The 26056-nt window shown below is 44.5% G+C and overlaps 1 protein-coding gene and 1 long non-coding RNA gene across 4 annotated transcripts in view; one reads left to right on the top strand and one right to left on the bottom strand.

The window, feature by feature from the left end:
• LOC105726114 (cytochrome b5) overlaps positions 1-17719 on the top strand; it is a 36170-nt gene extending 18451 nt beyond the window's left edge. Inside the window, exons 2-5 of one of the 2 annotated variants that reach the window (XM_012465410.3) lie at positions 7839-7967; positions 10414-10443; positions 15573-15607; positions 17354-17719. In XM_012465410.3, coding sequence (XP_012320833.1) covers positions 7839-7967; positions 10414-10443; positions 15573-15607; positions 17354-17435 — 276 coding nt within the window. In that variant the 3' untranslated portion in view covers positions 17436-17719. Of the gene's footprint in view, positions 1-7838; positions 7968-10413; positions 10444-14495; positions 14520-15572; positions 15608-17353 lie in introns of those variants that run through there. The other variant, XM_012465411.3, reaches the window with a different exon arrangement.
• A 1433-nt stretch (positions 17720-19152) lies between these two features.
• On the bottom strand, positions 19153-22134 carry LOC105726115 (uncharacterized). Of its 2 annotated transcripts, XR_010343601.1 has the most exons (3): positions 21703-22134; positions 21358-21540; positions 19153-19693 (listed from the first exon to the last, which is right to left on the bottom strand). It is a non-coding gene; the product is annotated as an uncharacterized LOC105726115 (long non-coding RNA). The 2 variants fall into 2 exon arrangements; XR_001109441.3 differs by having other exon boundaries at positions 21358-22134.
• Between the last annotated feature and the right edge of the window lie 3922 nt (positions 22135-26056).

Genomic DNA, 26056 nt, shown 5'->3' on the forward strand with positions numbered 1-26056 from the left:
GACCCACTAGGTCATTTGTAGATAATCAGAAGTATGAGGCTATCTCAGGGAAGGCCAGAAGTCTCTTCTGTGCTCTTTCTTTATCTCCAAATGAACTGCATGCTTCTTCAAGATTGGATCACATTGATTTTTCGTGTACTTTTTCTGTCCCACGTGATGCCATGCACATAGTAGGCAGTAAAATATTTTGATGAACTGAATCAGACAGCAGCTAATTACAAAATAACATGATTTGAATGGGAAGAACTGTTACAGCTCAGGAAAGGTGAGTGCTATGAACTGGAGGAGTTGGAATGAGAGGGAAAGTTCCCATCAGCTGCTGAACTGGTTATATATAATAGTTACAAAACCAATGTGTAATGAACGATCTTCATGTATTTATCCAACAAATACTTATGGATATTGAACTAAGAGTTAGAGAAACAGTGAAGAACAAGACAGATCCGTGAATCTTAGAAACAAATTGATATGAAATGTAGCTGTCACTAGGTATGCTCCAGGGAGTAGCTCTAGGACCTCCCTAGATACCAAACCCCGAGGGTGCTCCAGTCCCTGATATAGAATGATGTAGTTATTTGCATATAAGCTATGCACATCCTCCTGAGTATTTTAAATCTAGATGACTTATAGTACCTGATGCAATGTAAATGTTAGATAAACAGTTATTATACTGTATTGTTTAGAAAGTATTGACAAGAAGCCTGTTCCTGTTCAGTACAGAGGCAGTTTTTTTCCTGGGTATTTTCCATCCATGGCTGGTGGATAAGGAGCCTGTGGATGTGGAGGGCTGACAATAATTGTAGGTAGTGACGAGTACTGAGAGGAAAGTAAAGCAGTAAAAGATAATGACAACAGTGTGGGGACACGGGCAGGCTGCTTTAATGAATTATTTAGCTTGATGAATAAATGACAGTGTCTTGCTTTGTTGCTCAGGCTGGAGTGCAATTATACAATTAGAGCACTGCAACCTTGAACTTCTTGCCTCAGGCAGTCCACCCACACTGGTCTCCCAAAGTGTTGGGATTACAGGCGTGAGCCACCACACCCAGGCAAGCTACTTTAGATGGGAAAAGCAGGGGAGGGCTCTGAGGTGCTGACATTTGAGCAGCACATAAGTGAGATGATGGATGAAATCTGATAAAAGTCTGGGAGACCAGCATCCCAAGCAGAAGGCAGATGTCAGGTTCTGAGATGGGGACCGAGTGCGGCCAGCTTGAGGGCTGTGTGGCCATGCCCATGAGCAAGGGCCTTGCAGGACATGGCAAAGACTGGATGTTTGTTAACAGCAGTGGGAACCTGTCACCATTAGAATATCACTGAAGGCGTCTGTTTCATCTCTGAAACTCCCTACTTTACCGTTTACCTCCGTGCTGCTATTACTGCCACCCCCTAGACTACGCCAGCATGATCCCTTTCCCAGGGTACTGTAATCAGCTTCTAAAAGTCTTCATGGCATGGCGATCTCAGGGAATTGATAGAGAACATGGGAGGCCAGCTAGGTGACAATTGCTGTTGTCCCTGGGTGGGGTAGCCAGGTGGTTTGATTCTCAATCTGTTTTGAAGGTTGCCAACTGGATTGACTGACGGAGGAGATTAAGAAAGAAAGGAATAAAGCTTGACTTCTCGGTTTTGGCTACAGCAACTGGGTGTGTGGTGGCAGCGTTTACCGCAAATGGAAAGACTGGGAGTGTATTTTGGGGGAGAAAGTGTGAGACATGCAGTTCGGTCCTGTTACAATGGGATGTGCGTTAACTATGGAGTGAAGGTGCTGAGTAGCTGCTGCATGTGGGAGGGGCCTGAGCTCTTCCACTGCTTTCCTTGGCTGACAGATGATATTCTAAGTGGGGAGACTTGATAAGATCACCAGGAGAGGCAACACAGATGGAGGAGGGATGAGGGCCAGGGACTGAGCCCCAGGGTGCTCCTGTGTTCAGACATGTAGATGATCAGGAGACTGTGGTGGCCGAGAAGGTTGGAAGAACACTAGCAGGGCCTGTTCTTCTGGAAGTCAAGTGAAGAAGCCAGTTCAAGGAGAAGAGAACCACTGTGCAAAATTCTGCTGCGAACTTTTATGTGTGAGCCATATAAAGCCGTGGAGTGATAGGAGCTGGGAGCCAACATTACTGTTTACAGTGCAGGGATGGACTGTGTCTTCCCGCAAGTTCCTTATTATTGGGTAGGGGTGTGGCAGTTAATGTCTTCTGAATTTAGACGGTGCCGACCTTCAATCTTTTAAAGCATATTTCCTGTTTATTTTCCCATAGCTAATCTTTAAATTATAGATGCAAAAAGTGAAAGCCATTTCCATTGTATTTGTATTCCCTGGGTCATACCTGGGGATTTTCATATGCTGTTGAGAACAAAGTATATCTGGGTAACTTACAAAGTAGAGATTTCACAAAAGTATATGGGAGGTATTAGGAGCCACAGGATATGTGGGCACGATGAGCAAGTTTCAGTAACCGGTTTAGCCCTAAACCTGGTCTCTTTCCCTGATGCCTGTTCTCAGCATTCGGCTCCATCTTCCACTCAGTTGTGCAAACCAAACACTGGCTCCAGCGGTGCTTCCTGTCTCCCCCACCATCCTTGCTGTCCGGAAGCCCTCTTGTGCACTCTGCCTCACGCTGTGCACACCCTTGCACCTGCAGCTGCCCCCACCCTACCCTCTGGAATGGCTGCGGAGAACAGCTTTCCCTCTCTTGCCCTTTTGTCTGCTGTCTACTCTGAAGCCTGGGTTATATTTTACAATTAAATCTGATTGTGTTACCTCCCCAACTTAGATCCTTACCATGGCCTCTCATTGCTCAGAGGACAAAGACCAGAATCCTTGGAGAGGCCCAGAAGCAGTGCAGGGCCTGGTCCCATCACACCCCTGCCTGGCTGTCTCCTTCCCTGGGGCCCTATTGGGCCTTCTCTCCCAGGTCCTGAGCTCGCCGTGCCCCGCCCCTGCAATGCCTTCCCCATGCACCCCTTGGCCCTTGTCGACTGCAGCTCCTGGCTTGTGGGACAGCTCAGCAGGGCCCGTCCTGACCCATTTGTGCAGGTGACATTCCTCTGTCATATTCTTCATGGCACCACACTCTCTATTTCAGGACACTTACTTTCCCTTGCTGTTGCATAGTCATAGTTATTCCTGTTTCATCTCTCTTAGGCTGTGAACTCCCCAAGGGCGGGAGCCATGGCTATCTTGGCTCCAACTGTGGCTGCCACATGGAGACCTTCACGTGTGTTTGTAGAGTGAATTAACTTGAGTGCAGAATAACAGAAACAAATGGAAATCTTCCTCTGGAAAGATGGAAGACTGTTGGGGGCAGCTCACGTGGAAGCGGCTTTGCGTCTCCCTCCTCATCCCCACTTCTGGGTCCCCCTTACCCTCCGTGCGGCATCCTCTCCCCACCTTTCTCGCTTTCTCTGGGTTCTGCAGCTGGTCATTGCTGCCACAGTGTCACAGGAGTGGAGGCTTAGCAAGGAGTGTGTTATGGAGGACAGATTTCTGCCACAGACTTCACCAAAGCGGAACCATAGCTTCCATTTGGCTCAGGCTCTTCGGGAGAATTTGACGTCTTTTCTTACCTCTAATCTTACCTATGTGTAACCACACGTTTTGGTCTTTTTCTTAAATCTTTTAGATAATTATCAGATAATTTTACTTACCTGTTATTCTACCACTTTCTACCTTGCCTTTTCTTCAGGCCACCCCCAAGTGCTGTAAGCTGCCTAAAGGTAGGACATAAACCGCTTCCACATGTTGATCTCTGGGCATAGCCCAGATGGCACAAACACCAGCATTCCCAGTTTTCCTTTGTCACTTCAGAATGCTGAAAGGCAAAGAAGAGCATTTTCTTTAGTCTGAAAATGTGATGTGTGCTTATTAAAACTGCGGCATGCATTTGCTAACAAGAGTAAGATTGACAAGATTAATTGACAAGTTTCAAAATATGATTTAGATTCAGTTTACTTGGCTAAGTGTCTCTCTCTCCATAATACATGTATTTCAAGGAAAATATTAGATATTACAGCAGGCCACCCTTATATTTTACTGTCTTATCAAGATGAGTTGTTTTTTCCAAAATATCAATTTTTAGGCTGTAATTTTCCTACTAGTTATTAAGACAGACCTTTAGGATAGAGTGAAAACATTATGTCAGTTTATTCTAAGCTCTGTCTTCTTCTTAGTTTTTAAAATCTACTTTAAAATTTTACATCAGTTGTCAGTGAAACCGATATAATCCAAGATATTTCTCTTTCTCTCTTTTTTTTTTTTTTGCTAGAAAATTGCCCCCCAAATGGTTTAGGCAAGGTAAAAACCAGAGGTAGATAGGTAGATCCATACATCCCTATCCCTCGCTGCTGTTCTTGCTCAGAAATGGAGGTGAGGAGTTGCCCTTGTACTTGTGTTTCAGATTAAGACTGTCGAATTACCCCATGAAATCAAACGTTTATTTTCTCAGTTTTAGCACTTTAAAGATCAGAATTCTGTATCTAAAAACTTGTCTAAGTCTGCGATTCTGGTTTTTTTTTTTTTCTTTTTTGGGGGGGACGGAGTCTTGTTCTGTCATGCCCAGGCTGGAGTGCAGTGGCTCAATCTCAGCTCACTGCAATCTCCACCTCCCAGGTTCAAGTGATTCTCCTGCCTCAGCCTCCCGAGTAGCTGGGACTACAGGCATGTGCCACCACACCTGGCTAGTTTTTTGTATCTTTAGTAGAGACAGGGTTTCACCATGTCAGCCAGGATGGTCTCCATCTCCTGACCTCGTGATCCGCCTGCCTCAGCCTCCCAAAGTGCTGGGATTACAGGCGCAAGCCACCGTGCCCTGCTCTCTGTGATTCTTTATAAAGGGCCAAATCTATGTTTTTAACCTCACTTGAAGTCGTCCTTTGAACATCTGCTGTCCCTGGAAAATAAATGATTGACTCTGGGAGATTTGTCTCCACTGACATATCCTCGACAGGAATCAAAATTTCCGGCAGTTCCTGAGCGAAGCCGTCCCCATGCAAGTAACAGCAGCCTGTGAGTTTACATAGTTGTGGGTGCTGCCCGAGTCATTTTCTATCTCATCTGTGGCTTCTCTGCTACTCAGTAGGACAATGGAAGTGCCCAACCTTACACAGACTTTTCCAGAATCAACAAAACCATGCTTTTATTGCTGCAGCCTTGGAGATGAATCCAGAAGCTTCGGGTTGGCTTTGAGTTAGCCACTCTGTTGCCTGCACATATGGCATGCATTCCCATGCCTGTTTAAGGTGGACTTTTATCTAAATGGCCCCCGTGGAAGACATTCAGTAACTTGGGGAATGCTTACACAATGTAACATCAGGTAGCCATGTCAAAGCCATGCTGAGAAAGAATACTTAGTGACTGACATGGTTTGGATGTGTTCCCTCCAAATCTCATGTTGAAATGGCCTCCAGCGTTGGAGGTGGGGCTAGCAGGCGTGTTTGGATCATTGGGGGGGGATCCCTTGTGAATGGCTTCGTGCCATCCTGGCAGTAGTGAGTGACTTCTCACTGTTAGTTCATGCAGAGCTGGTTGTTTGGAAGAGCCTGGGACCACCTCCTCTCTCGGCATGAGATGCACAGACTTCCCCATGCCTTCCCCTGTGCATAAAAGCTTCCCGAGGCCTCACCAGAGGCTGAGCAGATGATGGTGCCATGCTTGTACAGACTGCAGAACTGAGAGCCAAATTAATCTCTTTTTTCTTTGTAAATGATCCAGTCTCAGGTATTTATTCATAGCAGTGCAGTACAAAACAGACTACAATCGTGACACTGGAAAGTATTTAATAAAAATGCTGGCTAATATTTATTGAGCATAAATTATGTGCCAGACACATATGTTAACATATTTCATCCTCAAAAACTAAGTAAGTATTTCCCCAAGTTCACAGAGTGAGTGGTACCCACTAGGCAACCCCGCCTCTGTACCATGTATTATCTCCTTTTTTATTTACTAAACAATGCATAAGATAATCAGTTTCTAGTAAACATTATTCATACCTGTGTGTGTGTGTGTGTGTATCTAGCATTCTCTGGAGGCAAGATGATAGGTGATTTTAATTTTTTTCATCGTATTCCCAATTTTTCTGCAACATAGATGGATAAATGTTACAAAAAGAAAAAGAATAGATTTCCTTAGCACTAGGTATGTTTAGACAAAGTAGGAAGAGAAATCGGTTTCAAAACAGAATCATGATCAAACTTCCTACGTGTTATATGCCCTTATGTCTTCCATTATTGGGAGAAATTAAGGACTGACCATAGTCGACTCTGTGAGGGAGACCAGTTTTTGTCCAGTTGTTGGACACTTGCAGGTGACTTGCTCAAGGTTGGAATGAATGTAAGATAGCATTCAAGCTCAGTTAAAGAAGGGTTTTTTCCTAGAAAAGTACGCACTTAGGATGATTTGCCCAAGCTCCACTTTCTTTATTAGTCTGCTTCCCTTGCCTGAGACTCTTCAGACCTCCTTACCTCTATCCTGTGATCAAGCCCCACTTGTCAGTCATCTTGGAGAAAAAATTTCCCTCCCTGCGTCATGACCACCCGTGTTTCACTAATGAATGTAGCTGAAAGCGCTAAAACTCTTTTATTCCACAAAAGACTCTTCCCACCTCTCCCCAGTGTGGAGTCCCTGCCTCTGTGCCTCCATTATGTCCTGGCAGCACTGTGTCCTGGTGGCAGCGTCTTCAGCAAGTTAATTGCTTTGCTTTTCTTTTCTCCTAGTAGGATGTGAGTTCTGCAAAGGCAGGGACTTCTCTGTCCGGCAGGCTGCCTGTGCGTTGCCGGCACGCAGGGTGCTTTCCAAAGGGAAGCGACATACCATGTGCCTCTCGTGGATCATCATCTCAGGCATGCCAGCTCTTGCGGCCACCCTTAGACTGAAGAAGTCAGAGGAGTCAGTCACAGGTGCAGGAGTCAAGAGAAAACAGATCGGGTACCAATTAAGAGCAATTTTGAGAGCCTTATGGAAGAACAAAACAAACATTACCACAGGATGAAAGACACCAGCCTCAAGCTTTTACTAAGCTGTATGAATGACATGGGGAAGCAACTGCTGCTGTTAGTGAAAGGGTTTTTTTTTTTTTTTTTGAGACGGAGTCTTGTTTTGTCGCCTAGCCTGCTGGAGTGCTGTGGTGCAAGGCACAATCTCGGCTCACTGCGACCTCCGCCTCCCGGATTCAAGTGATTCTCAAGACTCACCTCCTGAATAGCTGGGACTACAGGCACGTGCCACCACGCCTGGCTAATTTTTGTATTTTTTGGTAGAGACGGGGTTTTGCTATGTTGGCTACGTTGGTCTCAAACTCCTGAACTCAAGTGATCTGCCTTCCTCAGCCTCTCAAAGTGCTGGGATTACAGGCATGAGCCACTGTGCCTGGCCAGGGAAGGTTATTTTAAAAATTTTTATACTTTTGTCTTTTTGAGGGTCTCCCTCTGTTACCTAAGCTGGAGTACGGTGGCGCAGTTGCTGCTCACAGAAGCCTCAGCCTCTTGAGCTCACACCACCTCCCACCTTAGCATCTCATGTAGCTGGGACCGGCTACATTTTTGAAATTGTATTTTATAGTTGTGGGGTCTCACAGTGTTGCCCAGGTTGGTCTTGAACTTGGCCTCAAGCAATTCTACTCCCTAGGCCTATTGTACTTACATGATGGAAATTGAATACAAAGGCAGGTGTTGTTTTAATTCACATTTATGGACAGGTTACAGTCTCCCATTGTCATCTGTGTCTTCTGAGGAGTAGCCTGTTTGGTTAAATAAATTCTGGCCATTTGCCTTTAATTCATTTGCCTGAAAAAAAAAAAACAAACATGTTTTCTTTCTACCTCTCCTTTGAACAGCATCCTGGTGGGGAAGAAGTCTTAAGGGAACAGGCTGGAGGTGATGCTACTGAGAACTTTGAGGATGTCGGGCACTCTACAGATGCCAGGGAATTATCCAAAACATATATCATTGGGGAGCTCCATCCAGTAAGTACATTTTGGGGGGCCTTTCTTATTTGTCTTTAAGGCTATCAGATGACCCTACCCAAATCTGTAAGCTTGCATGTATACACATTTAAAAAGGAGTAAAGAAAAAAAACCTCCTGATTTTTAGGACACCATTTTTGTCATAGGTAAATTGACCAAAAATGCCTTTGCATTTCACTGCTCACTGTTTATTGTTTGTTTGTTTTTTTGAGACGGGTCTTGCTCTGTCACCCAGGCTGGAATGCAGTGGCATGATCATGGCTCACTATAGCCTCGACTTACTGGGCTCAAGTGATCCTCCCGCCTCAGCCTTTTGGTACCTGGGACTACAGGTGCACACCAGCACACCCGATAATTTTTGTATTTTTTTAGAGATGGGGTTTCACTGTGTTGCCTAGGCTGGTCCCAAATTGGGCTTAAGCGATCCACCTGCCTCTGTCTCCCAAGTGCTGGAATTACAGGCGTGAGCACCCATGTGCAGCCTGGTTGCATTATTTACTGGCACTTCGTTTTAGGTGCATCCCCGCCCCAAGGCCATGCACTGGGGAGTACTTCTCTGTCCTAGAAATTCCATGCGGCAGCACTTGTGAAAAGGTGGAAGAAGGAACCCAGCATTGTTCTCTTTCCTTTTCTGACCAAAATATTTTTATTAAGAAACCCACTCCCACTTTCATTATTAGACCAAGGATATTTTGGTTCCAAAAAATGATTTAAAAAATATAAAAACTGAGCTATCTGAAATGAATAAGCTCTACGTTCTGTAGAACTAGCACACTGTCCGTATTCTGCTCACTTTACCCCAGACGTTTGGAAATGTCAGCTCTGGACCAGTCCATTGACCAACTTTTGGAAAACACTGGCCATGGCCTAATTTGACTTGGCTTTTCTTTTCTTTTCTTTCTATCTTTTTTTTTTTTTTTTTTTTTTTTTTTTGAGACAGAGTCTCACACTGTCACCCAGGCTGGAATGCAATGGTGTGATCTCGGCTCACTGTAACCTCCACCTTCCGGGTTCAAGCAATTCTCCTGCCTCAGCCTCCCAAGTAGTTGGGATTATAGGCGCACATCACCATGCCTGGCCATTTTTTTTTTTTTATTTTTAGTAGAGACGGGGTTTCACCATGTTGGCCAGGTTGGTCTCAAACTTCTGACCTCACGTGATCCACCTGCCTCGGCCTCCCAAAGTGCTGGGATTACAGGTGTGAATCGCCATGCCTGACCCTATTTTGGCTTTTCTGTAAACACTGGGCTGTGTTAGGATTTTAGACCCTTCTGTGGAAGTCATAAATGACCACGTTAAATATCATTAGTCTGTCAGTCTGAGTTATCAGGAAAATAGCTGAAAACTTGGAAAGAAGTCTCTGAGTGCTCTGAGCACCTGGAGTGGGTCCCAGGGCCACTCACTCAGCTGCCTTCCCCATCTCTGGGAGTGCCTGGCTCCATCCTGCCCTCCCACTTGTGAGCCTGGTGAGCAGCCCACCAGAAGGGGACAGAGGCCTGCTGGGAGCTGGCTCTGCTCTCATAAGAAAAAAATGTAGAGGCAAATAGCCTCATTCCAAGTGAGCAAACTGAGAAACTCTTAAAAAATATAGGAGAAGTCTTATCATATACCACAGATGCTTCCTGTAATGACTGAATGAAGGAAAGGTTACATTAGGCTCTTTGTAGAAGGCTTGAAAGTAGGAGACCCATTTGAGAACAACTTCCAATGAGTGGGGAGGTTTGTTTAATTTTGTTTTTGATGGTAGGAGATACTTGCTTTGAGGGAGTAAGCTTCATTTATCTGGCAAGTTTATTTGCCCCTATATTTTCATCCCATACTTCACAAAGGCGAAGTTGTTTTAGAGTCGTCAGGGAGGCCTGCCTTTACACGTGCCTGATCCCGACCTGTTCTTTCCAGCTCTAGGGTAGGTTTCAGGCCCCGGCTAAGGCATTTCTGCTTCACCTACCCCCTGGACTTCCCCCTGGCTAGCCTTTAAACACACTGTATTTTTGACAGCTTCAGCCTGAAGTTTAAATAGTTTATGCCTCTAAAACTGGGAGATTGCAGGAGTTAAGTGAAGATACCACACACAAGAGATACTGCACAATCTCAAATGGAATTTGAGAGGACAGAAGGGAAGAATCAGTCTTCAGCTGCTCCCTGAATTGCATATCACAATCTGAGTCTAATAAATGTATGTGCACATCAGCATGTACAGAGGACTGGCATGGCTGCTGTTCTAAACTCTGGGACTCAGATAGAAAATATCTCTTGGCACTTAATCTGCTACTAATTTTTGCTGTTAAATCAGATGGATCAAACTTTGTGTCTAATAGCTGAATGTTGAACCTGAAATGCTAATTGCTGAATTGTGTTTTTTTTTTTAAAAAAAATCTCAAAGTGAGCATTTTGGAAGTAGTACTCTTTTAGATTTTCCATAATGTGCCTTATTTTTTCATTGCAGGATGACAGACCAAAGTTAAACAAGCCTTCGGTAAGTGTGACCTTTTCTAATGTCTCTGGATGTTTTCATTGTATTTAATTCTTGTCAAACTGAAGGCAGAGGTCTTTTATTTACCTGACTGAGGCCAGCACAGGTCTTTCTAGATAAATGAATGTATAACCTACTGGCTCAGCAAATATTTTTTATTTATGGAAACCTGTCAGTATGATTTGTTAGGATGGCTTGTGTGTAATTTTTAAGGCTATCAATATTTAAACTACTTTTTTCATTATAATTATCAATATATACCCTTTGAAGAGCTACTTTTCATAATAGCTCTGTGCTTCTGATCTAAAAGATTTGACGTAAGCCTCATTTTCAGAGAACTTAAAATCTGAATGGATAGTGGTTTTATTACTTACATCTTTAAGGATGCATCTTATGTTTTCTTCATCTTTAAGTCTCTTGGGCATAGTAGGTGTTCAATAAATACTTGTCAGATGAATTTAATGAAATTAAATAATATTCTTTTGACTTATTATTCCTCGGGAAAAGAAAATAACTCTGGTAATATACTGGTTTTATGTTCTGATTCACTAGCCTTTCTCTCTGAACTGACCGTCTCACTTACATTTGAAGATAAATGTAGGATGAGAACCAATGTGCACATCCTAAGTTCCTGAAAAGTACAGGTCGGCAAAATCGTTTCTAGCATCTAATTAAAGGACTATGGGGGAAAGTTTTGCTTAAAACAAATGACAAAAAAGAAGGTATGATTTTTCATTTTGGTGTAAACTCTTGGTTTCATTAGAGAAAGTGCCACAGCAAACCTCACTGAGCTTGTGTCGAGAACTGGTAAGCTGATTTTTCGAGCTGCTGCTGCCTAGACAGTGTCTTTAATCTGCAGCAGGATCGAAGCCGTTAATCCATTAGTATGAGCATAAAGGCCACAGTTGCCTCGACAGCCCCGATGGTTCAGTGAAAGTCTTATGTAATACTGTTTAGTGCAAAGCAATTTCATTTATATTCTCTCCTTATTCAAGACAGGCTTAAGTTCAATGTTAATGATATGAGTGCTTCTAGAAGATAAAAAATGGACTTCAGAATTTGAATGACCTCTGTGACAATTGCTTGGAATCCTTGCTGTGAGCTCATTTGACTTTAGCACCTTTTTTGAGGCTACTTTTTGGACAGCCGAAATTCTGTGATGCATCCAGTTTTTCCTTTTTCTCTGAAGTCTCTTAAGGGAAGAGTATATATATACTTTTATCATGTGTTTAGTATGTTAGTCATTTTGGTGTATGTTATTTAGCTATAGTAAAACAGAGGTTTAAGATTCATTCGATGAACTTCGACGACCACAGGGCCAGCAGTTTCCCTAAACCGTAAAGACTACAAGTAGAAAACACTTTTAGGTGTGGAGTGTAAACATGTCTCCTGCCATCACTGCTTTCTGTTTGAAGGACAGAGCCTTTCCTTCTTTATCTGCTTTTAGAACACGTGTATTACAGCCTATACTCTGTTGGATTAATTGCCCATTACTATTTGTTATTCTTAGTTTTCTATTTTAAAGTGGCAGTTACTTTGATACTGAGAGTATTTTGGGAACAGAAGAAGTTTACATGCTAAATCCCAGGACTTTAGCTTTTAGTATCAAAGAAAGCTTTTCTGCCAACATTGTGATAGAGTGACAGCTCTCTGTGTGTTAAGACATGGCTCACTTCATTGCAGCGCTAGCAGTTGATATTTGATCGGCTTGTTACCGGTAGAGGGTCTCACTGAAGTTTGAGAATCACACTCACTTTTAAAAGTAGATGTCTTTTTTTGTTTGTTGGTTGGGTTTTTTGAGACAGAATTTCTCTCTTGTCACCCAGGTTGGAGTGTAATGGCGTGATCTCGGCTCACTGCAACCTCTGCCTCCTGGGTTCAAGCGATTCTCCTGCCTTAGCCTCCTGAGTAGCTGGGATTACAGGCACCTGCCACCATGCCCAGCTAATTTTTGTATTTTCAGTAGAGCGGGGGTTTCACCTTGTTGGCCAGGCGGGTCTCAAACTCCTGACCTCACGTGATCTGCCCGCCTCAGCCTCCCAAAGTGCCGGGATTACAGATATGAGCCTCATGAGCCATGGTGCCCAGTCTAAAGTAGATGTTTTTACTCTCTTCAGAGATTTTACAGATTAATCAATGTTTGAGTATTTTTTTTAACAACTCTTCTTTATTGTAACTTTGCTTCAGTGAGAGCTGAACCAGAAGAATGTGGGACAAGAACTTGCTGGCTTTTTTTGAGAGGCCATAAGCAGATGAAATGAAAGGAAATACATGAGCCCTTTTTTGGCCTGATCTTTTTGTGCTTTCTGTTGAGCAGAAGAAGATAGTACCCTTAGGTGTTTCTTTTGTCATGTGTCTGTATAACCATCTACCTATCTCCAGATTGAAAAACGTACACTGTGTTCTCAATTTTTGAAATGTTGCCTGCTTGAAATACCTAGTTGAATAGTGAAATAAAATGCAGTAAAGATTATTAGCTTGAACCTACCCTAATGAAAGCATAGTGTTAAGTTGCCAAATTATTTGTAGACTTACAGATTATACATTTGAATCGAACATAAACCTTTGTATCACATTTGATTACATAGAGAAGATTAGTAGGAGCAATAACCCTTCTTGGTTATAGTTTTCAAAACATTCTTATAGAAAGTATTTGGTCCTCACAGTATCTCCGTGTTAGACCTGCCAAGGGAGGTGAGTACATTGCAACTGGGGTATTAGGCACCCGGCTCACAGTACCTGCTCCAGAACCATCTATCACCCGTCTCAGGCTGGTCAGCTGCAGTCTCTTAAGCTTCTTCTGTAGGTCATGGGCTTGCCACATTAGGCATCACTCTGTCACTATTTTAAGGGAAAAAGGCTTCCAACTAAAGAGTGGGCTATGTTAGATGAACTTATAAATGAGATGACTCTGATTTACAGAGCCTTGTTGGGCTTTGCATGCTTTTCATAATTTATGGAGCTTATAATTTACACTGATTCACATGACTTTTATAAGTCATTATGCATGAAATACTTATTTTTATTTTTATTTTTTTTTGAGACAGGGTCTCACTCTTGCCCAGGCTGGAGTGCAGTGGCATGGACCCCAACTCACTGCAGCATCCACCCCGTGGGGTCAAGCAGTCCTCCCACCTCAGCCTCCCGAGTAGCTGGACCATAGGCACACACCACTGTGCCCAGCTAATTTTTGTATTTTTTTGTAGAGACAGGTTTCGCCATGTTGCCCAGACTGGTCTCAAACTGCTGGACTCAAGCATTCCACCAGTCTCAGCCTCCCAAAGTGCTGGGATTACAGGCATAAGCCGCACACCTGGCCTTTGACATACTGATTTAATTGTTAACCTCTTTTTACTGAACTTGAACCCTCAAAGTCATGGAGTGAACAGGTGGCAGAGCCAGTTATAAAAACCGGACTTTTCCTTCTTCATTGCTATGATCTTTGATAGTCACGTATGTAAGCGAGGCCCTCAGCATTGACCACTAAAGACCAGTAACTTTTTCATCAAAGTGCAAAGTGGTAATTCAGATTTCCTTTAACTGTCAAGCATCCTGGGCTTCAGAGCCAAGAAGATCTCAACAATCAAAAGGTGATAGAATTATTTCAGGTTCTGCTCTTTAGAGTTCATGGCTGTTGCTGGTGGCGCTGATGTGAGAGCGGTGTTTTAACCTTAGCACTCACCCATGGTAACCACGAAGGCGGCAGGAGGGCAGGTGGGAGGTTCCAGAGTTATCAGCACGTGGGTGAAATGCCTGCGCTCAGGGCTCAGGTTAACAACGCCGTGAATGTGTTTGCCTTCCTTCCTGTTTCAAGCTTCACCTTCTAGTTTGACAATCATATGTTACCTTCAGTGATTCTTTTGTTTCAGAACTGATTGTGTCCTCTAATAGCTAACTATTTTTGTGTATTTTGATTATTTCTAGTAATCTTTGCTAATTCTTGCTATAGTTATGAATACTTTTTATAGATGCTGAGATTTTAAAATTGCTGGAATAGATGATAAATTTACAATTTTATTTTTAAATGACTTACCTTTTTTCCTCTACTGTGTCAGGAACCTTAAAGGCGATGTTTCAAGGTTGGTGGGTCTCATGACTGCTTTGCTGGCTTTTCCCTGACAGGTGTCTGTCGGGCGTTTCTCTAACGTGCTTTGCGGAGTGATGCTTTGCCTCACTGCGGGCCGCTGATTGTTCTGCTGGTACTTTTTTATCTGTGCTTTGGGAAACTGCAGATCTGAAGCCGCCTAATTTATGGCAACTTCTGTTTGAGGCACTAATACTTTTGCTGGTGTGGAACATCAAAATAATGCTTCTTAACACATTTTCAAGTCCAGAAAAGTTTTTATTTCATCAGACCTTAGCTTTTCAGCTGTTTGGAGAAGTATGCGTTTTTCCAGAGTTGTTGTCAGTTCACTTTAGTGCTACTCAAAAGATGAGTTGCTCCTAGAAAGCCCTGGAGAATAAAAACAGGGCTTCCTTATTTGGGGATTTGCTGTTAGGGTGACAGCGACCAGCGGCTGGTGACAAGTGTGACACCAGGCACAGCAGTCCTGTGAGGCAGATCTGGTGTCTTGCTGGTACCATCTGGTTAGAATTAAAGCAGCCCAGGGAAAGGTGGCCTAGAATATAAAACTTCAAATGGCAGTTCTTCCTTTGTCTTTTTGGTTGACACGTATTTAATGTAACTTGGGTATACCATCTGTCAGATTTGGATGAAGTAACTCATTTTTAAAAATTGAACATTGTGTCCATGCTTTTGAAGAATTAAACTGCTTTTCCTAAAGGTGACGTGGGATTATGTGTATACGGACATGAGTATCTGTTCTCAGGTTTTGCATTAAAGCATTTAGATGCCTATTGTGTGTAAGATACTTCATGTAACGTATTAATTTTGAGTGTTTTTAAATTATTGAGGTTATGTCCTTAAGTAAATATAGATAATGCTTAAAATGTTTTATTTGGGGGAAAAAAGGCATTTTAGTGAAAAGAAGTTTATGATGTAATTTTCCCTTTCAACATCTTCTGAAGAATGCATTGCATACAATATTGTGCTCTTATTTTCAAACAGGTTTTTAGTCAGTGGAGTAAGTTCAGCATTCCCTTGAACTTTACTTTTTCCTCTTGTGTTTCAGGAAACTCTTATCACTACTGTTGATTCTAGTTCCAGGTATGTGGTTGCTTTCTTTTAAAGCAGTGGTGGATGGGAATGCTCAGGCGTCCAGGTTGGACACGGTACTTCCCGCACCTGCTGGGTCCCTGGGCCTGACACTGTGCTGTCTCAGCGACTTTCCACTGAAGGCCTGAATGTTCATAGCACTTATCCCCAAACTTTCAGGCAGCCGACTGTGAACACCATCCACATCCACAGCCGTGTGATCTCGCCCGAGGGCTGCATCCACCCCAAGGAACATACAGAACAATGGCATTTCCTTCCCCCGCCACCCCCAACCTGGGCAGCAGCTCAGGCCGCCAGTCCCACAGCTGATTTCTGGCTTATCCGGGCAGAATTCCACTTCCTTCCTTTCAATACATGTCTGTTTCTTAAACTCTAATGATTACATTTCCCTAAGCTTGGGTTAGTTTTCCTTGGTCATTGTTATTAGTTAGCTGTAAAGTTGTAGCATGACTTGATGGTTCTAGGGACCAGATTTGTTTTTTATAGTCCAAGGGCATATTAACATTTTTGGCAGCTCTACCATACTGACTTCTGTCATAGCCACTTTTTTGGACCCAAGCTCAAAAGCAAACATATATATTTCATCCTGTCAAACTGAACTGCCTCAGTCTGTTGGTGTTCTGGAGCATTCCCTATCTGCAGGCAGTAGGCAGTATTTCACCTTACTCTTCATTAACAAGCCAGTTTCTTTCTAAAGTGAAATTGAAAAACCCCACCAAATCCCACTAAGACGAAAGTTACACTTGTAATCCTTACGAAAGGATTATACTTAGAATTCATATGAAACACATATGTATACCTAGTCTATTTATATTCTAAAGCCTACACATTAATTTGTTTCATAAGAAATTGAAATCTAAATTGAAGATCGAAATCTAAAGATTCAAATCTAATTTAAAGATTCAAAGAGAAATTATAGCTCATCCCTCCTTTGTCCCTCATTTCATTTGTAATCTACAATTTATAGATCAAACTTCTATGCATCAGGACTGTAAATTAGGCATTTTGTGTGTGTGAATTCAGAACTGTGGACCACACACAAAAAATAAATAGGATTTAACCCTTTAAATCCACTTCAGCACAGGTTGCAACGGTTAGATTTTTCCAAAACTAAGCTGAAAGCTGTGGTGTCAATGGCAGCCTTAACAATCACAGGGTCCATACTCTTCAACTTTACAGCTGGTGGGACATTAGTTCTTTTGTTTGTTTATTTTTGTTGGTTTGTTTTTGAGACAGAGTCTCACTCTGTTGCCCAGCCTGGAATGCAGTGGCACAGTCTTGACTCATTGCAACCTCTGCCTCCTGGGTTCAAGTGATTCTCCTGCCTCAGCCTCCCAAACAGCTGGGATTACAATTAGCTCCTGCCACCATGCCCAGCTAATTTTTTTATTTTTTGGTAGAGAGAGGGTTTCATTTTGGCCAGGCTGGTCTTGAACTCCTGACCTCAAGTAATCCATCCACCTTGGCCTCCCAAGTGCTGGGATTACAGGCCTGAGCCACCGCTTCCAGCCAGGTGGGGCATGAGTTTTCTCATAAAGCCAGCAGGGCAGCGATTGCTCGTATTCCGGGGCATCCATTGCACTCACGTCACTTTTAGCAAATGCAGGTTGCCTTTTCAGGGAAACTGGTTACAGAGTTAAGAAAAACATGCCCTGGTAATTTTCTGTTAAAAGGAGCAAAGATTTCAAGTTCCCACAGTGAACGTCATGCCAACATCCTAGCTTTTTGTCTTTCTAGTTGGTGGACCAACTGGGTGATCCCTGGCATCTCAGCAGTGGCCGTCGCCTTGATGTATCGCCTGTACATGGCGGAAGACTGAACACCTCCTCAGAAGCCAGTGCACAGAAAGCCTGCTTTGGACACAGGAGGGAAAAAGCCAATGCTAACTACTTCACTGACAGAAACCTTCACTTGAAAAGATTAATTTCAATGTATCTCTTTCTCTTTCTTCCAACATTAGAAACAAAACAGAAAGAACTGTCCTTTCCGCTCTCGAATTTTTAATTGTTCAAGTGTGCCTTTTTATTCATCTACTTTGATGTTTCTTTACTATGTAATTATTATAAGTATGATCTTTTAAAAATATATCTGGCTTTTAAAGTATGCACTGTTTGCCTGTCTGTTTGGTGTATGATTATCTTTAATGTTTAGAATCTCTGATTATTTAGAGGACTCCTTCAGTGTGTAAATCATTCAGATCCAGGGAGGCCATGGGACTGGAGGTGGGGAATAGGTTTGAGTGTCTCCTTCCATGTATTGTATGCTTTCAATATAGTTTATTTTTTCAAGGAAATTAAGAAAGGCCAGAAATTATAGCTTAAGGATTTCTAATATTGTTCTACTTGAAATAGATAATAAAAAGAGAAAGTAGTGACTGGGCTTGGTGGTTCACACCTGGAATCCCAGCACTTTGGGAGGCTGAGGTGGGTGGATCACTTGAGGTCAGGAGTTCAAGACCAGCCTGACCAACACGGTGAAACCCCTATCTCTACTAAAAATGCAAAATTGGCCAGGCATAGTGGCACATGCATGATATCCCAGCTACTTGGGAAGCCGAGTCAGGAGAATTGCTTGAACCCGGGAGGCAGAGGTTGCAATGAGCCCAGATCATGCCATTGCACTCCAACCTGGGCAACAAGAGTGAAACTCCATCTCAAAAAAGAAATAGACAAAAGAAGAAAGTAGCCTACAGGGCCAATAAAAGTGACTTCTTATCTTCACTGATTGAAAAACATCAATGACTTAAAAACGCGTGGACCACGAGAGGGCATCTCAACTAGCCATTCTCTCAGCTTAAGCGTACCCTTGCAAAGACACACTCAGCTTCATAGGTTCTCAAGATTTAAGAATTCCTCATTCAGAGGGGAGAATTGTTTATATACTCTTCTAAGGAAAGGCTGGTTTTCTAGTTTGTAAGGAGACTGTGGGACATTGGAATCTGATCTTTGAAGAAATTTAGCAGCTGATGTTGAGCTGTGAGGAGTTCTGGTTTGGCTCTGTCTCCTCACTGGGGCTCTAAGGGGCAGATTCAGTCATCATACTTCCCATTTATTCTTTGCCTTATGTGATGTTCTTTTAAATGTGGAAACTTAAAGGATGAATCTGTTAAACCCCAGTACCCACGTCGTTGGCTGTGACTGAGTGCGTTTGCATTGGCGTGAGCTGACAAACCACAAAGTTCTTCAGAGCACATTGGAAAGGAATTGTGTTGTTCTTACAGAGCACAACCTTTATAATCAAAGAGCATGCACCGCCTTTGCCTTCTTTACTCAGCGAAAGTTGACAAGCTAGTTTCTATTTCAAAATAAATTACAACATTTGTTAAGGGACCTGTGTAAATATGTCAGTATTTTTGGTTGTGAGTTTTAGCTATAAATCCTCACATTTTAGTACTTTTTTAAACATTCCTCCTAAATCACCCATGAAATGAATCGGAGTGGGTTTGTCATACTTTAGATGACATTAAAGGGTTAACTTGTAAATCATTTTGAAGACGTTGGCTAATAGCGGCTGTTTATCATTAAGAACCACAACACTTGAACTTTGACATTTTTATCAATGACTCAGCAATTTGCTGCCAGGGCTGGCAATTTTTCTTGTGTTTTGGGAACAACATGTGGAGTAAAGGAGAGCGAGTTTACTTCCTGTTTTTACGTTTACAGTTCGTGCAGCCAGAATCTCGAATCTCAGGATTTGACTCCTTTTTCTCTTGCTTTCCCTTCAGAGAGGTGAGAGACTTCACAAGGCTGCCCTTTCTTTTCATCTGCTGGTTGTGAAAGGAAAATATCTTGGGCCCCCAAAATCACTAAGGAAAAATCAAGCTGGAAACTGCTTAGGACCAACCTGCCTCCCATTCCATTCAGTCACCCCCTCTACTCGCTGAGATAGATGCGTATCTGATCGCCTGTTTTGGAGAGGCTCATCAGAAACTCAGAGCAACCCTTTGTGTCTCACCTGTCTGTGACCTGAAAGCTGGCTCCCCACTTTCGGTCTTCCTGCCTTTACTTCGAGATGTCCCGCCTTTCCGAACCGAACCAGTGTACTTCTTACGTATGTTGATCGATGTCTCATGTCCGCCTAAAATGTATGAAACCAAGCTGTGCCTGACCACCTTGGGACATGTTAGGACCTCCTGACATGCTTTGTCACGGGCATGTCCTCAACCCTGGCAAAATAAACTTTTTTTTTTTTTTTTTTTGGTGAGATGAAGTCTTTTTTTTTTTTTTTTTTTGAGACGGAATTTTGCTCTTGTTACTCAGGCTGGAGTGCAATGGTGCGATCTCGGCTCACCACAACCTCCGCCTCCTGGGTTCAGGCAATTCTCCTGCCTCAGCCTCCTGAGTAGCTGGGATTACAGGCACGCGCCACCATGCCCAGCTAATTTTTTGTATTTTTAGTAGAGATGGGGTTTCACCATGTTGACCAGGATGGTCTCGATCTCTTGACCTCGTGATCCACCCGCCTCGGCCTCCCAAAGTGCTGGGATTACAGGCATGAGCCACCGCGCCCCGCCAGCGATTCTCCTGCCTCAGCCTCCCAGTAGCTGGGATTACAGACATGTGTCACAACACCTGGCTAATTTTTGTATTTTTAGTAGAGACAGGGTTTCATTATGTTGGCCAGGCTTGTCTCAAACTCCCCACCTCAAGCAATCCACCTGCCTTGGCCTCCCAAAGTGCTGGGATTACAGGCATGAGCCACCGCACCCAGCTGGCAAAATAAACTTTTGAAATTGAGACCTGATTTTTTGGGGTTCACATGGTTCTTAGCATCCGGTGTGCAAAGGAGTCACTGAGGTGCTCCAACAACCTCCCTGCTCCTGGGACCACAGCCCAGGTATCAAAGGCCTGTGAACCAGAGCAACACCATCTTAAGTAAGAGTTTGGTAAGACGAGGCTGAAACCTACTGGGCTGCATTCCCAGACAGTTAAGGCATTCTAAGTCACAGGATGAGATAGGAGGTCAGCACAAAATGCAGATCATAAAGACCTTGCTGATAAAACAGGTTGCAGTAAAGGAGCCGGCAAAAACCCACTAAAACCAAGATGGCCACGAGAGTGACCTCTGGTCGTCCTCACTGCTACACTCCTGCCAGCGCCACGACAGCCTACAGATGCCATGGCAATGTCAGGAAGTTACCCTATGTGGTCTATAAAGGGGAGGCATGAATAATCCACCCGTGTTTAGCATGTCAAGAAATAACCAAAAAATAGGCAACCAGCAGCACTGGGGACTGACTGCTCTGTCTATGAAGTAGCCATTCTTTCATTCCTTGACTTTCTCTCTTTTTTTTTTTGAGACGGAGTCTTGCTCCATTGTCCAGGCTGGAATGCAGTGGTGCAACTTGGCTCACTGCAACCTCTCACTCCTGGGTTCAAGGGATTCTCCTGTATTAGTCTCTGGAGTAGCTAAGATTACAGGCACACGCCACCACGCCCATCGAATTTTTTTGTATTTTTAGTGGAGTCGGGGTTTTACCATGCTAGCCAAGCTGGTCTTGAACTACTGACCTCAGGCAATCCGCCTGCCTTGGCCTCCCAAAGTGCTGGAATTACAGGTGTGAGCCACCGTGCCTGGCCTATTCTTTTATTTTCTTAATAAAATTGTTTTCACTTTGCACTACGGACACACCCCGAATTCTTTCTTGCGTAAGATCCAAGAACCCTCTCTTGGGGTCTGGATCAGGACCCCTTTCCTGTAACACAGGGACTGTGTTGGGTGCACGTGTGTCAGTTGCTCACCTTTTGGGTTTGAGTTGATGATTAGGGCTCTGGTTGGAACAGGCATCTGTCTTCCTCTGGAGGTGTCTAGGCGATGGCGAGTGGAAGTTCTGGAAGCAGATTCTTGTTGCAGGGCAGCCTTTCCAAGGGGTGTGCAGACACAGATGGCGTTAGGGAACCCGTTTCCAGATCCTCAGCTTCGACCTAGATCACGGGAGTTTCCTTAGGCTGCTGTAACCAAGTACCACAACTGGGTGGCTTAGAACAACAGAAATTTGTTCTCCTCATGCAGAGGCCAGATGTTGTAAATGAAGGTTTCATCAGAGTCGCACTCCCTCCGACACTCGGGGTGGAATCCTTCCTCACTTCTTGCAGCTGCCACTGGTGGCCAGCAGTCCTCGCCTGGTGGTCCCCACCTCGTGGTCCTCATCTGGCAGTCCTCACCTCAGTCTTCGCCTCGCAGTCCTTGGCTTGCTGCCACATCTCCCCAGGCTCTGCCTCTGTTGTCACTGATACTCTTTCTCCCTCTGTGTCTCTGTCATAAGGACACATTGGATTACCTACCCCAGCATGACCTCATCTTAACTGATTACATCTTCATGATCCTGTTTCCAAATAGCCACACTCTGAGGGGCTGGGGTTAGGACTTCAGCATATCGTTTTGGGGGACACAGGTCAAACCATAGCACATTCTTTTCTAAAAGGGACCTGATGTCCATGCTGGCACATCCTCCTTTACTCTCTTTCAACTCAATTCCTCTTATCCCTCTTTTCAGGAAAGAGGAGATCTTAGCTCAGGCCGTTCTAATAAAATACCTTGGACTGGGTGGCCTTAAAAACAAACGTTTGTTTCTCATGGTTCTGGAGGCTGGCAGTCCAAGATCAAGGTCCCAGCAGTTTCGGCATAGTCACATGGTAGGGAGAGGAAGCAAGCTGTCTCAGGACTCTTAGGACGGCTTGATGCTACCCCACTCCCAATATCCGCACATTAGGGGACAGGGTTTCCATATAGGAATTTGGGGGGCCATTCCATCCATGACAGAGACCTATTTCTCACCCATCCCGAATTTTAATATTGGATGTGAAAGCTACTGTCAAACATGGTACATAGTGGGGTCTGTGAGTCTGTAATCAAGACACTTCTTTAATCAAGGTACCCCGCCCTGTGCTTTCCTTGTCTGGCATGTGCTCTGTTGACAGTGAAACAGAGTAGGAACAGGGCGATTTAGCCTACTGGAAGGTTATTGGAGTTCAGATGGACAGTCAGCAGCAGAGGTGGTGACACTGCATTGAGCAATATCTGTTCTACCATGCCTTCACCACCTCCGATGAAAGCCTCCCTCCTGAGGGAGTACCCTGGGGCACTGGTCAGATTACAGATGAACTCATCTTGTGATATGGGTCCACAGAAAATCAAAATCGAATTTTTAATTTCACTGGAATATATACATTTCTATTATAGACAATGTGATTGTGAGGCAAAAGACGTCATAACAATATTTTTATTAGGATAAAACTGGGGAGAAATAAATCTATGAGGTCAAGGAGAAAAAGGAACAATGTACAGTTTCTTTCTGCTAAGAAAGAGTGTTTCAGCATTTTTTACAAAAGGGAAATGAGGGTAAATTGCATTGATATTTATATTCCACTTAGTCTATTTTAAAGAGCAATATTTCAGCTTTATTTTAAAATGTCAGTATTTTAAATGTTGTACAACGATGCCCTTTGTAAATCTTTAAACTCATGATGAAAATTTTAAAGGGCAACTGAAGGTGTTTTTCAAAACTCTTGTAAGGGTAATTTAAGTAGAAGGCAGAGACTGGTTCTCACTTGTCTCTCCCCGCCGCCTCGGGCACCTGTCCCCAGGTCCCTTCTCCATGGCTTGGCCACACTGTGAAATCAAAACGTAAGTTTCAAGCATCAATAGTGTATGTTGAGTGAGGTTATGCACTACATGCTTAGTTTTGACATCAGGCTGCCTGAATGTTTTCTTTCAAAATAGTAAATTAAAAATTGCTTTTTATTTGTAGTTAGCTCGTCAGTCCAAGGCCTCAGCACATAGCCTCGCTCTCAGAAACATTTGTGGTTTGGAGTTGAATCTAAATTGGGAATTGTTTAATATTTTCCATGGCTTAGAAGTCTTTGATTTGATTTTTTAAGACCCTCTTGACTGTTAAGTTGGAATCACTAAATCTCAAAGTATTAAAGGTAAGGCATCTTTGATACTATAAAGCAGGGACAGAATGAAAAACACCTCCTCTTTCAGGAAGACATCTGTGGCACTGAAGTCTGCAGTCACTCTCGGGCAGGAAGGAAGCTTGGGAGGCTTAAAGACTGCGGCTGGAAACCTGGCCCTCCTGCTTGCTAGCTGCATCGCTTTGAGTAAATTATTGTCCTTGTGGAATATTACCTTCCTATTGATATAATTCATGAGCAGTGCTTCCCTTAGACCTTGACTAGAGGGGCCCCTGCCCACTCGGAGGACCCCATCTGGCCGCTGGTTGTGGGCCTCCCCTGGGCCAAGGATGTGCCCACCTGGAGCCTGTTCCCCTCCAACCCCTGGTACCCCGCACGCACGGCCCAGTCCTGCCTGTAGGTCTGTGGTCTCCCCAGCTCATCCTCCCAAGGGTCACCAGGCTTTGGGGTGCACATCAGGGCTGAAAGCATAGCCGAGGGCTTGTGGTCTTCAGAGAGGATGGACACCCTGGATGAAGGGGTGGGGTCTGCAAGTGGAGTCTTCATGAGTGCTCTTTGACTCCGCTTGTCGGTGGACTGGCACTGGGAAGGGAAGCAGGGAGCTGGGAGCTGACTCTTCCAATGCCACCACCATCTGGCACAGAACTTTGATGAATCTGAAAATCCTAAATTCAAATGTGGCCTTTCTGGCCATTTGTCAAGGCAGGTGGATGGGTGTATTTTAAGACTGGTCAGTGGCTGCACAACATTAAAACACTTGGACACACGATGTGTGGTCCTCCTGCCCCACAGATGCTGGGGATGGTGGCTCCTCAGCTGGTGAGGATTGAAATGACCACCCCGCTGCGGGCCGGCCCATGTGTCTAACATGTGTTTGCACTTCCCCCCTCCAGACCTCTTAAACTTTGCTTTATGTTAAGATGAGGTGTTTGGTGTATAAAATTTGAGCAAAACAAAGCTGATTGCAGTAACCGCAGTTACTAATCACATCAACATACAGAAGGCTGGGCTGGCTGAGTGTACAAAGCTCCCCTTTCCCTCTCCTATGAGCACTGTTGTCCACTCTGTCACCTTATCTGGAGGCACCATTTGGTTTGGCTCCACATCAGGGTGGGGAGCACTGGCATTTGGAGTCATGCAGTCACCCTGGAAGGTCAGTGTCGCTCCTTGGTCATCAGCATTGCCAAGGACAAGGGAAGAGGAATGGCAGGGCCCTGCTGAGAACTCTGCCATCTCCTGGAAGGAGTGGACACAGAAGCCAGGAGACAATGGTGGACAACGGGAGGATGGGGGGATGGTGGGGGGATGGGGAGATAGTGGGAAGATGGGGAGATAGCGGGGAGATAGGGAGATAGCAAGGAGATGGGGAGATAGTGGGGGTATGAGGAGATAGTGGGGGGATGGGGAGATAGTGGGAAGATGGGGAGATAGCGGGGGGATGGGGAGATAGCAAGGAGATGGGGAGATAGTGGGGGTATGAGGAGATAGTGAGGGGATGGGGAGATAGTGGGGGGATGGGGAGATAGTGGGGGGATGGGGTGATAGTGAGGGGATGGGGAGATAGTGGGAAGATGGGGAGATAGGGGGGTATGAGGAGATAGTGGGGGGATGGGGAGATAGGGGATGGGGAGATAGTGAGGGGATGGGGAGATAGTGGGGGGATGGGGAGATAGTGGGGGGATGGGAAGATAGTGGGAAGATGGGGAGATAGTGGGGGATGGGGAGATAGGGGGATGGGGAGATAGTGGGGGTATGAGATAGTGGGGGATGGGGAGATAGTGGGGGGATGGGGAGATAGTGGGGGTATGAGATAGTGGGGGATGGGGAGATAGTGGGGGGATGGGGAGATAGTGAGGGGATGGGGAGATAGTGGGAAGATGGGGAGATAATGGGGGGATGGGGAGATAGTGGGGGTATGAGGAGATAGTGGGGGGATGGGGAGATAGTGAGGGGATGGGGAGATAGTGGGAAGATGGGGAGATAGTGGGGGGATGGGAAGATAGTGGGAAGATGGGGAGATAGTGGGGGATGGGGAGATAGGGGAATGGGGAGATAGTAGGGGAATGGGGAGAGAGTGGGGAGTTGAGATAGTGGGGAGATGGGGAGATAGCGGGGAGGTGAGGAGATAGTGGGGAGGTGAGGAGATAGTGGAGGGACGAGGAGGTAATGGGAGGTTGGGGAGATAGGGGATGGGGATATAGTCGGGGGATGGGGAGACAATGGGGAGGTGGGAAGTCAATGGGGGCACAGATTGATGTCAGGTCTGATGCTCAACTGCTTGGCGGAGGCGTGGCTGGCAGAGGCCAGCAGGAAGGAGCATGCTGGGCACTCAGCACCTGCCAGGGAAGCTCAGAAGCAAGAGAGAAGGGCATGAGGTTATCAAATAGGGATGGGGGTGTCTAAGGGGTTCTGTGAAGAGTCACAATTTGTAATCAATCAATGATATCTGAGTAGTAAGAGATCACTAAATCATTATGCTAATCCTGAAACATAAATCACAGTCTTCCTTGTTTTTTGACCGAAA

This window comes from Aotus nancymaae, unplaced genomic scaffold (genome assembly GCF_030222135.1).
Source record: "Aotus nancymaae isolate 86718 unplaced genomic scaffold, 86718_ANA_hifiasm-v0.15.2.pri h1tg000020l, whole genome shotgun sequence".
Classification (NCBI taxonomy): domain Eukaryota; kingdom Metazoa; phylum Chordata; class Mammalia; order Primates; family Aotidae; genus Aotus; species Aotus nancymaae.